Genomic DNA, 12,682 nt, shown 5'->3' with positions numbered 1-12,682 from the left:
GTCACCCACAATGTTGAAAAAGAGTGAGGAGCCGAAGCCAGGCAGTGGTGGTGTATGACTTTAATCCCAGCACTTGGGAAGCAGAGGCAGGCAGGCAGAGAACTCACTCTCTGTGAATCCAGCCTGGTCTACAGAGAGACCTTGTCTCAAAGAACAAAAACAAACAAACAAAACCAAAAAAAAAAAAAAGAACAACTGTCTTAACTGCCTGTAACCCCTATTCTTGAGATTAAAAAGAAAAACAAAAGCTTACCAAGTTTAAGGCTAGCCTGCACTTGCCAGCAAGTTCCAGGACAGCCTGGCCTATAGAGTGAAACTCTGACTCAAAACAAGAACAGCAGCTGGGCGTTGGTGGCGCATGCCTTTAATCCTAGCACTCGGGAGGCAGAGGCAGGCAGAGCTCTGTGAGTTCAAGACCAGCCTGGTCTACAGAGTGAGTTCCAGGACACACTCCAAAGCTACAGAGAAACCCTGTCTCGGAAAAAAAAAAATCAAGAACAGCAAGTCTTAAAAATAAACCAGTTCACACTCACTCCTTTTTTAAAGCTCCAAAAATAGTATCTGTGGCTAAATATGTCATGTGGTATATTTCTGTATCTGGGATAAAACTCCCTCAGGATTTCTGAAGTATAATATCAAAGCCACATGTGAGAGCTTCCCCTGCCTGTAAAAATCAACTTATAAAGAGAGAGATTTATATTGGCGTAATAATTTTGAAGGTTAAACCCATTGCTTTGGAGCTGTGGCAAAAGCAGAACACTATGGAGGGACCTGGGAGCAGAACAAAGCCACTCAGCTCATGACTGGAGACAGAGTCTAAACTCCCACAATCCCCTTCAGTGGCATGCACAGTGACCTAAGACCTTCTGCTGGGTCTCACCTGTGAAATGCTCTGTCAGCCCCGGTGACACCACTGTGGGGATCACAGCTGGGGTACCTGGGCCTTGTGAGGACATTTAAGATCCTAATTAAAATGTCACAGTATCACACATATCTAGTGGGATGAATGAGCAGTGTGACTGTCCCATGTCCTTGAATAATAAAAATAGCAGAGACAGCTCTTGCTTTCACTACCTGTGGTGTGTCCCTGTGCCTGGCACCAGGCCTTGGGTTCATGAACATTATGCCATAAAACTTTCAAGACCTTTCCAGGAACTAGGTCAAAGTCTCCCCATTCTATAGACAAGGAAATTTGGTCTTAAAAAAGGAACAAAACAAAACAGTATTTCAGTTAATATAGTGGTTCTATTTCTTCAATGTTGACCTCTTCTCAAATTTACCCACCAATTGCTTTCTTTGGCATTTGGGGACAAGCAACATGGGCACTCCTTTAGTGACATTGCAGGGCAGAGCAGGAGAGCACAGGCCTGATGTCTGGCTATCCAAACGCCCTCTTTACATAAGTGTCAGTCATATGACTTCATCTTCTATGAACCTGGATTTCAATCTCTGTAAAACTACTTCATATGCGCATGTAAAGCTTAGCATAGTTCTCAGCATATGTTTAACAAAAGATAGTTTTTAAAAATCAGTATTTCTGAAAAATAGATTAAACTCTAGTTCTTGTTACAATGAACATCCTGTATTTTCCACATAAATAAATGCTTATATTGGGCTTGAGTTAAAAATTGCTATATTCCTGAAAGAATAAGGAAATATGAATAAGCTGGGTGGTGGTGGCAGCACTTGGGAGGCAGAGGCAGGTGGATCTCTGTGAGTTTGAGGCCAGCCTGGTCTATAAAGTGAGCTCCAGGACAGCTAGGGCTGTTACACAGAGAAACCCTGAGTCAAAAAAAAAAACAAAAATCAAAAAGAAAGAAAGAAATATGAATAAAAAAGAGAGACAGAGGGACCTGGAGAGATGGCTCAGGTGTTAAGAGCACTGGCTGCTCTTCCAGAGGTCCTGAGTTCAATTCCCAGCAACCGCTCACAACCATCTGTAATGAAATTTGGTGCCCCCTTCTGGCCTGCAGGGATACATGCAGACAGGGATACATGCAGACAGAACACTGTATACATAATAAATAAGTAAATAAATCTTTTTTTAAAAAGAGAGAGGTCAGAAGAGGTTGTTCAGTGGGTGAAAGAATTGGCCTTACAGGCTTGAGGACCTGAGTGTGACTCCCCAGGGCCCATTTAAAGTCAGGTGCATGGTACAGACCTCTGTGATCCAGAACTCCTTTCAGGCAGATGGAGGGCAGACAGGAGGATATCTGAAGCTCATAGGCAGCTAACCTGGCAAACACAGCAGAAAAACACCAGAACCAGACCTTGACTCAAGTAAAGAGAAGAAAAGAAACAACATCCATGGTTGTCCTCTGACCTCCCCATGTATGCCATGACACACACAGGCATGCATTCACACACAAATACATGTGTGTACACACAGACACACACACACACACACACACACACACACACACACGGATGTGCGCGCACACAGGAAAAGAGAGATAGAGAGACCAAGACAAAAGGAAGAATGAACAGTTGGAAACAACTCAGTTTCCATAGTTATTTCTTCTCCAAGACAATGAGACACAAAGCCACATTGCTCAAAATCATGTTGTGTTTTGTTTTGAAACTTGAAAGGATTAGTTGCACTGGGGGAAATCCGTATGTATGAAAGCAATGGTCTAACCCAGTGGAAGGAAACGAAAAATTTTCAGTTACATTATTGTACTAATTGTCATTTTAAAATAGTACTTTGGTGTCATATAGATTCTGTGTAACTAACCGTAAACTGGGAACAGAGTCTGGCAAAGCAGACTCCCAGCAAAGAGCACACCGGTCACAAAGTGCAGTCCGTCACAAATTAATTAATAAATAGGCTCATTTCGCTTATGCTTTACATAAATGTGTGCTTCCTAAGCCAAGTGACAGTAACAAAGGCAAAAAGTGACTTCCCACTTTGCCATTTTAATTGTGGAGAACATGACTGAAACAGGAGAGGGGAGGGAGGAACAATATTTATTGTCTGATGTGTCCCAGGTGAAACAGAGTGTGTCCTGTGTGGATATCACAACGAATTCTACGCACACCCTCCTAAGGAAGACCTTGTCAGTTCTTATCGACCTGACATTTCAACTTCAGAAGGACTAATTGTCTCTAGGTCTCTTAGCCAGGCAGGGTCAGGAAGGGGATGAAGTCCAGGCCTTTGGCCGTTCACATCTCAACATGCCCTTTAATAAGCCCAAACCACTTACTGATTTTAGTTTTCAGCCTAGTGTGCAAGAGGGACTCAATTCACTCTAGCTCAGATAATGCAGAAATTTTTACTTTGTTTTCCTAAATTTAGGCTGTTCTATGGATATGGCATAATACGAGACAAAAAGAAATGCACGTATATTAAAGAGAGAGCACACACAGGCAGAGAGAGAGAGCTAACTGGAAATGGCATGGCTTTTTAAACCTCAAAGCCCACCCCCAATAATATACTTTTCCCAACAATGTCACACCTCCTAATCCTTCTCAAACAGTTCCACCAACTAGGAACCAACCAGTCAAATGTACAAGCCTAGGGAAGCCCTTGTCAATCAAACCACCATAGTGTTCCAGTTCCCTAGCATTACACACACTTCCAAGTGTATGCCATTATTTAGAATTCATTGCTTTGGGAAGAAAAACTCAGGTCAATGTGGATGCTGGTGACAAAGATGCATATTAAGCCTGACCTCCTCCTTTGTTGTCCAGATGCTACAAATGATTTTGTCGTTGTTTTCGTTCTAGATACTCCTGAATACCATGTAAACGTGTCTGATATCCATTCAGTCCCCAACACATTAGAATTTGGAAACAGAACTTATAAAATAATTCGTGCTAACATGACTTGGTACACAGCAGGAAGAGCCTGCCGGATGCATGGAGCAGACCTGGCCAGCATTACAGACAGTTTCCACCAGGCCTTCCTCACGGTTGTCCTCAACAGGCTGGGACATGCGCACTGGATTGGACTTTCCACCACAGAAGTAGGTGTTCAAAGTCCCTCCAATCACCTTTGCAAAGTTTCTGTCTGCTTCCTTAGGGGGACTGCCACTGGAATCAGCATGTGAAAATAGGTCCCAGGCACCATGGAAAATGTAACATTTCAATTATTGGCTTATAAAGAAATTGCTGGGGGTTTTGTTGTTGTTGTTGCTAGGGTTTTTGTTTATGTGGTTTGGTTTTGCTTTATTTTTGAGAAGCCTGAGACTACAAAGCAAGAGTGTATATCTTTTTAGGATGAACACACACTTGCCTGATTCCTAAGTATAATGCCCCCAAGGATCCTTTGGAAATTCTCAAGCATCCCTGAGTACTAGCTCATTTATGCAATGAAACACATCTCAAACTCAAGTACCATGTTTGGGTAATTTTTTAGATTTCCAGAATCTCCATGAAAACTGATTGCTGCTTCCTGATCAGAAACTTTTTTACTAATTAATTCACTACCCTTGAAATATAACATGCAGAGTTCTGTTTGTGTGGTTTTGATGTTTTGTTTTGTTTTGTGTTCATGTTTGCTTTTTAAAGCCAGTGTTGAATTACTCTTGAATTACTGAAAAGTAAACTCTATTCATCCATGACCTCTGGTTGATTTGGAAAAAAGTGCAGAATTTGAAAGTAGGATGGTATTCATTGGTATTGGGTCGTCCCAGCAAGTCTTAGCAAAGAAATAATACTTCCAATCCCCTCTGCAGAATGGTCTAAATTTTGGCTGGTCAGATGGCACCAAATCCCCTTTCACCTATTGGAAGGATGAGGAGTCAGCCTTTCTTGGTGACTGTGTTTTTGCTGACACTAATGGACACTGGCATAGCACAGCCTGTGAGTCATTTCTGCAAGGCGCCATTTGTCATGTAACCACTGGTAAGTACAATTCTGTTCAGCTCAACAGATGTGTCCCGTGCAACTGCCTCGTGCATGACTGTGCTCAGCAGGGAATATGAACATGAATGATAAAAAAATCCCAACTTGCAGTCTAGTCTATGATACAAAGACAAATAGCTGTCATACCAGGCATGGCTAGAAGATGAGGTAAGAGGAATTATCAAGGAAAGGATGCACCGTCTTCCGACGCTGCCATCCCCACCATTGTCTGAAAATAATGCTTTGTTGCCTTTAAAAGAGCATCCTGTCTATTGGGGAAGAGGCAGAAGGGCTTCTGGAAGGACACGGCGGCAGATGCAGATGGAACTGGAAGAATGGTGGGATCCATGGGTGATACCTCAGGGGAGAAGCAGATAAAGATGGAGGGGTAGAGGATGGGGATGCAGACAGCAAGGCTGGTGCTGAGCTTGCCAGCTTCCCGGCATCCCGGGTGAGGGGAAGAGAGAGATGGGAAGTCACACTGGAAAGGCGTGCTTCGGCTTCTGTGGAGAACCCGATCCGAAGGTTTGTGCTTAAGGCGATAGCGGTAGATTAATGGTTGTGGCGGTGGTCGCTGGCACTGCTCGGATATGCACTGTATGTCCCTCCCCCACTTTGCATAGTATCACGTTTACATGAAGTTCGGCTGGCCGGGTCTTTTACTGGAAATGAAACTTAGGTGGGGAGCATTCAACGGCTTCCCAAGGCCCCATCCATCACCAGTACCAAGAACAGAGGCTCAGCTCGCTCACCCTCTGATGTGCTTTATCCCGTTTTCCCGGGTTTCTTCTTGGTTGCTGTCAGATGCAGCTCAAGTGCCCCCTCTGATCTCCTTTTCGATCTCGCATTTCATAGAACTGCGTTATTTACTCATATTCTGGATACTATTACAAATAGCACACATGCTTTGCGTAATTGTAGAAGACAGTAATTCAGGACTGAGCACAAGTGATGTCTACATGTATGCATATACATACGGAAACGTGTGAAATGTAGACAGCAAAATTAGTTCTTCTAAAACACCATGAACCTCCTTTATTGATAAAAATGTTCGCTGTGTATTGTAGACTTTTAAGAAGTGCCAGGCAGGATGGCAAAATGGCTCATCAACTGCTTCAGAGCAAGCCTGCGTCCTGAGTTCAATCCCCAGAACACACATAGGAGGAGGGAAAAAATCTGACCTATTCCCCCCCTCCCCCACCATGGCACATGTGCTGCACACACACTTGTCTATAGAGCAATAGTAAAAGAAATACTTCAAATAACAAAGGCCACACACTAACATGTCTAAATTGTTCAAACTGTTTGGGGAGAAAATGAGATGCTGTTAGCTCCCTGTTTCAAAGAAATTAAGTGAAGGTGACATACCCAAGGTCACCCAGCTGGGAAGCAATGGGGCCAGGATCTCAGCATGATGTATCTGACTCTCATGTTTGGTGCCAGAAGGAAAGACCCCTCAAACTCTGCTTATTTATTTTGCGTGTGTTGTGTTTCATTCCATTGTGATACCTACTGAATGTGCTATTCTCTCATAGACTTACTGACAAGAAAGGATTTTAGAAATCTGTGACATTCAGCCCAGCACAGGGCATGTTTCCTACATTTAGACATCATTTCATTCAGCTTACCGCTTCCTCTAGGAATTGCATCTCCCTGAAGCTCTGAGCTTTAGGATAACAGTAGACAGCTACCTTCACCAGGCAGCTCTCTAAGTAAGCTGGCAAGATAGTCCTATTAACACACTCTACATGTTTAGGTAAAGAGTGTTTCTAACAGAAACACAAGAACCTAACCCTAGTTTGTAATCATTGACATCAAACCCAGTCTTTTGGGGTGTTATTGTGAAGATCTTAATGTGTGCCTTGTTCCTGGCCTTTCACTGGTTGTAAAAATAGGGTTATCTCGGCATAGGAGCCCAGGCACCAGCCTAAATCATGCCTGGTTTGTCTTCGCAGGAACAAAGGCATCTGAGCACCCAGTGCTATGCCCAGAAACATCAGTTCCCTGGATAAAATTTAAAGGTAATTGCTACAGTTTCTCTACCGTCCTGGACCGCAGGAGTTTTGAGGATGCTCATGAATTTTGCAAAAGAGAAGGTAATTCTTCTGCGGCACTGAAACGCTTTCATGTCCTCCTTGGCATCTCAGTAAGCAGTGTGCTTTCTTACACGCTCATTATCCAGTAACTTTAGGAGCCATGAAAACTACTGAAATTAAAAAAAAAAAAAGCACCGCTGAATTTGCTTATTAGAGGCACAACTATTATAGGTGACTCAATATCCAGTGCAAACTTTGAAAACCCAAGACGGTGCCTCAATGTACAGCTCTCCCACAAAATTCTTCCTTCCACCATGTGCTTATGAATCTTTAGTGTTCTCTAAACTGGATCATCAGTATTTTAGCTTTCTAAGGGAAAGCTTGTACATTTTTATAAATGTAGTTTTACCTTAAAAGTCTTAAAATCATGCTTTAGGTGGGTGTGGTGGCACAGGCCACCTAATACTCAGGAGGCGAAGGCAGATTCTTTATGAATTTGAGGGCAACCTGGTCTGCATAGGGAGTTCCAAGCCAGCCAGACTACATAGTGAGACCTTGTTTTTTAATCACTTTTGTATGGATGAAGGGTGGGGATTGAGTCTACATGAGTTATACCAGGTATCTTCCTCAATCACTCTCCACCCAATATGTTTGAGACATGGTCTCTCCATGAACCTGGCCAGCAAGACTCAGGGACCCTCCTGTCTCTGCCTCCCCAGCCCTGCTCTTTATCTGAGTCCTGAGGATTCAAACCTGGGTCTTCATGTTTGTTTACCAACAGGGTTATCTATCTCCCCACCCATGCAATCACTCTTTAACAATGGAAACATGTGGTTGGGCGTGAACCTCAGTGGTAGACCACTTGCCTAACATGGAGGCCCTGGTCTTCTAAAGCCCCAGCACCAGAGAGGAAAATAAAAATGTACTGAGTAGTGTAATGTTTCCGTTTCAAAGCCCAGGTTTCACAGAAGAGCACAGAAACTTTTCTGAATTGCATTTACCTTTGTTCATTGGCTGCTTGTCTTTTACAGGATCTAATCTTTTAGCAATCAAGGATGAGGCTGAAAATTCGTTTGTCCTGGAAGAGATTCTTGCTTTCAGTTCTTCTGTCCAGATGGTTTGGTTGAATGTTCAGTTTGATAGTGACAGTAAGTGACGGGTGTGCGGAGGAGGCGTAAATAAATACGTACTTGTTCAGGCTTCTGGGAGACACAGAGCTCTCCTTGGACACATTTGCTGTGAAAGCATCGTGTGAATCCTAAAGCCACCCCTCCCAAACAAAACAAATGACAAGTTAACCGTCATGCTGACTGTGAAGACGCTTGCTCCAACTCTGTCCCCAGGCTTAGTATGGCAAAGCAACGTTGGCTTGAAAATACCCCACAAAGCCCAACAGTCAGAGAGCCATTTCAAGGATAAACTGTGCTTTTTGAATTTGTACATGCTACTCATAAACACCAATGTGTGTAATTGGAGACACACTTTTCTTTCTGTAACTCGTTATTAAAAAGTACTTGTAAAAAATATTATAGTAATTGGCATGGAGAGAGTGTTACAGTGGTATGCGAGGCTGGGGAAAGCCCATCCTTGCAAAGAGTGTTTTGATCCTGGACATTGTTTGAATATCAGGACATTAAGAGGCAAGATATCTAAAGATATCTAAAACTGCGCAGGAGATAGCTTTAATGTATACACCTTTTCTGTGTTTTGTTCATGAACACACTTATGGAATAAGTGTGTCTCCTTAAATTTGGGGGCTGCTTTTGTGGTTTGTCCCAGTGTTAGACTGGTAATCATGCACACAATTCATAATAAGTCAGCATTTTTTCCACAGATGAAACCTTAAGGTGGTTTGATGGAACACCCGCAGACCAACCAAACTGGGGCATTCAGAAGCCAGCTGTGGACCACCTCAAGCCCCATCCGTGTGTTGCCTTGAGGATCCCTGAAGGAGTATGGCAGTTTACCCCATGCAAAGACAAAGGGGGATTCATATGTAAAATGCAGGCAGGTGTGTGAAGGGACAGAGTGATTCTTCGTAATGGCTTCCCTGAGTTAATGCTGACCCACCATGGTAGCATTCAGATAGATTCTGGCTCTACATCTTGTTCTGTATCACACAAGTCAGACACCTAAGCTCCTTTTCTCTGTTATGAAGGGGGAAAAAATCATTAGTGATATAAATGAAATCAAGTCATGGAGTTTACACTAAAAAGAACTGTGGTGTGAGGACGTTTAGGGTCATCATTGGTCTTCGGAAATATCATCTGTTCGTTTGGTGCACCTGTTCATACTTGACTCCACCCTAAGAAATACAGTCTATAGGCATGGAGATTAGCTTCCGAGAACTAAGCTGGAAAATCCTAGCCACTTGTAAACAACAGCCGAGGCTTCTGAACTAGCATACCATGAGAATCACTGGTGTTTGTAGTAATCCACACAGTTCCTAGATGCTCATTTTAGCAAAAAAAGGAAAGTTGGTGTGCCTCCAGGTTGCTGAAGAAGGCTTCAGGGGTTCTAAAGGGGCAGGGAAGCTTCAGGAGCTGGAACAGAGAAGGAATGGCATTTCAGACCAGAGGCCCAGCATCGCCAAAAACAGCCGTGGAGAGTGAGCTCAGACTGGAGAAGTTGACAGTAGTAAAACTGGCCAGTGAGGCAGGACCCAGTGCTGGGCTAGAGAGCTAAGATTCCTGGTGAAGCAGGGGATCTACTGGATGCTGTGTAGACACCCACGGTGAGATACACTCAACAAGATGCGAAGAGCAGCATTAGCTATTTGAATGGCATGACTGAAAACACAGGGAGGGGCAGAAAGACGGGCTAGACCACTGGCAAGGACGGAGAAAAAGCCGAGTGTGGGGGTGCTGACATTTGAAACCCCAAAGTGCAGCAGCCTTGTAGCAGGCATCAGACTGACAGCGTGTCCAAGTTTTCGCTGTCATGTAAGCATCAAAGGCAAATCAGAAACAGCATACATCAGTGTCCAATTTTAATTAAAGCTCTGGAACTTTTCAAAGCTGTGGAGCAGTTCAAACACACCCATCCCACAGGCGAGGAAGTGCCAGTCCAAACCGCAGCTGCACCGAGTGCCAGACTATCTCTTTTTAAAAACGTAGTTATCATTATTTTTAATGTAGCTTTCTGAGTTAGAGTCTCACTCTGCCGCCCGGCTTGGTCTGGAAGTATAAAGTCCATGTGGACTGGAGGCTCACAGCAGCCCTCCTCCTCCAGCCTCGAAGGTGCCTCTGCAGCGTGCCAGCTCGATCTGCATCTTTCCCGGACCAAAAGTGGCAGCTTAGCCCATGAGACAGCCTTCTTAAGTGAGAAGCACTCTTACAGTAGGACGTCCTGAAACAGGAACCATGCCAGTCTGGAGTGGAGAATCTGTGTTTCCCTGGCTCTTGGGAGTTGCAGACGTGAAAGGTGCTGACTATAAAATTGTGATATACAGACAAGCAGGCCTTTCATTTTGGGGCTAACTCTTCATTGAACCCCAACCAAGATGGTGACCTCCTGTAAGCAAGGACCATGTCTTACATATATGTCTGTTGCAATAGTGCTGAGACTACATGGAAATCTTTTGGCTTTACTAAATGGAAAAAAAAAGAAGTACTCACGTGTTATGAACGCCCGTCCTTATGACTACAAATGGCTCATGGGCTAGCAATATGGCTCACCTGGTAAAGGCACTTGCTGCCAAGCCTAACGACCTAAGCCAGGTCCAAACCCTGGAACCCACATGGTAGAAAGAGAGAACTGACTCCCACAAGTTGTCATCTGACCTACATACACTCACACCGTGGTGCATGTCCCGGGACACACACACACACACACACACACACACACACACACACACACAAGAGAGAGAGAGAGAGCCATAGATACACAAATGAATGACTATCAGAGTTCCATTAACACATCATTCATAAAAACATGCCACCAGATTTGATGAATGAGCAATAGTTGGATTCCTACTTTGTTTGAGTAATGCCATAACTTCACTGAATTTAAAGAAATTTTTTAATTTATTATTTATTTTAGATGTTCCAGCTGTGATAGAGCATCCAGTTAAAGGTAGGTTTGGAGGAGAGAATATTTAGATGTTTCTTAGAATTAATAAGATAGACAACAGATATGTGAGAGTATCTGTCCTCTGTTTTCTGTCTTCCTCCAGGACGTAGCTACAGCATCGTTCCTCTTGCAATCTCACTGACGCTGATAACTTCCCTGGTCATTTCCGGGCTTTCCTTCTGGCTCTACAAGCAGGACAGTGGCTTCTTCCAGAGACTCAGGGGGCCTAGGAGTCTTTACTATCCTACACTCAGCTTCAGCACAGCGCATTTAGAAGAAAACGTTCTCATTTCTGATCTTGAAAAGAATAACCAGTGAGGATGAAGTGAGGCTGCTCCAGCTAAAAAGAACAAAGGATGCCGTGAAGGGAGTCCTGTCTGCAGTTCCCCTCACAAGACGCCAAAATAGTGTGAATTGTGCCACTGTTTTAATTCTTCTTCAAGCACTGGTTTTGAAGATGAGGTTTAATGTATTCATTTCCTTTAACTGTAGCCCGTTCTGAAAAGGGACATTGGTTATTGTTTAGACAAGAACTATTAAAAAGAATCCTGCACTGAGAACTCTCAATCCAGTCTGGCATGCATTCAGACGTGTAGGTTCACTCAATACATTAAAAGAGAAGGGGGCGGGGCTCTGACTGTGTTGAGAGAATGGTGCTTCTGAGAATCGGTGTCCTATTTGATTCTATTTCAGTTATTTTTTTTAAAGACAGGATTTCTCTTTGTTGTTTTGGAGCCTGTCCTGGAACCTACTCTGTAGACCAGGCTGGTCTCGAACTCACAGAGATCCACCTGCCTCTGCCTCCCGAGTGCTGGGATTGAAGGCATGTAACACCAACACCCACCTTCAGTTATTTCTTATAGCCTGGTTTGGGAAAGTCCCGAGTTTAAACATCCAGGTTCTGGGTTTTCCCCTAATGCTTTGGATGACATTAGTTTTTATTAGGTTTGATTCTTAAGCTAAATGGGAGAAACACCACTCCTCCTAAATATGAAGATCTTGGTATGCAGCACTCTCTCAGTAACAGCCATGTGGTTGAAATGTGGCATGAACCCTCACTTGCTAAGTGGTTACCATGTCAAAGGTATTTTATAGGTAAGCTCAAGGGGATATATTGACAGTTCAATATTGTTAAAGTTCATGGACCTTATTTAAAACTAAAGTAATAAAATAATATATAATGATAATAACCAGGAGATACAGAATATGTGTAACTTAAACCTAAAGAGAAAAAAATGAAGATCTGAATTATACTCCCATTAGAACCAAACTGGAGGGGATGCTGAGAAATACTAAATAGAATGACTCTCCAGTAGTAATCTACATACATTTGTTCACTTAGGTATTTTTAAATAAACTATCAATTTTGACTATCTCTTTTTTATGTGTTGGAATAGTTGATGCTATTGGCTGGTTAAAGGTATGGTACTTGAGGCTAGGAAGTAGCTCAGTTTGTAAAGTGCCTGTTGTGCAATTATGAGAACCGGAGTTCAGATCCCCAGCACCCACTTAAAGGTCAAGTGCAGTGGTGCACATCTGTAACCCCAGCTCTGGGATGAGATGCAGTGGTGCACATCTGTAACCCCAGCTCTGGGATGGGATGGGGTGGGATGCAGTGGTGCACATCTGTCACCCCAGCTCTGGGATGAGATGCAGTGGTGCACATCTGTCACCCCAGCTCTGGGATGAGATGCAGTAGTGCACATCTGTCACCCCAGCTCTGGAATAGA

The 12,682-nt window shown here is 43.5% G+C and overlaps 1 protein-coding gene across 1 annotated transcript in view; it reads left to right on the top strand.

Annotated features, from left to right (window-relative positions):
* Pla2r1 (phospholipase A2 receptor 1) overlaps positions 1 to 12,325 on the top strand; it is a 120,664-nt gene extending 108,339 nt beyond the window's left edge. The window contains exons 24-30 of the mRNA XM_005068998.4: positions 3,727 to 3,965; positions 4,677 to 4,845; positions 6,801 to 6,941; positions 7,913 to 8,029; positions 8,716 to 8,892; positions 10,923 to 10,955; positions 11,056 to 12,325. Of these exons, the coding sequence (XP_005069055.1) occupies positions 3,727 to 3,965; positions 4,677 to 4,845; positions 6,801 to 6,941; positions 7,913 to 8,029; positions 8,716 to 8,892; positions 10,923 to 10,955; positions 11,056 to 11,270 (1,091 nt within the window). The 3' untranslated portion in view covers positions 11,271 to 12,325. The remainder of the gene's footprint in view (positions 1 to 3,726; positions 3,966 to 4,676; positions 4,846 to 6,800; positions 6,942 to 7,912; positions 8,030 to 8,715; positions 8,893 to 10,922; positions 10,956 to 11,055) is intronic.
* The last annotated feature ends 357 nt before the right edge of the window (positions 12,326 to 12,682 follow it).

The sequence above is a fragment of the Mesocricetus auratus genome, unplaced genomic scaffold, assembly GCF_017639785.1.
Source record: "Mesocricetus auratus isolate SY011 unplaced genomic scaffold, BCM_Maur_2.0 Super-Scaffold_100004, whole genome shotgun sequence".
Taxonomy (NCBI): Eukaryota; Metazoa; Chordata; class Mammalia; order Rodentia; family Cricetidae; genus Mesocricetus; species Mesocricetus auratus.
The sequence above is the reverse complement of the archived record's forward strand: the minus strand, read 5'-3'. Positions and strand labels throughout refer to the sequence as shown.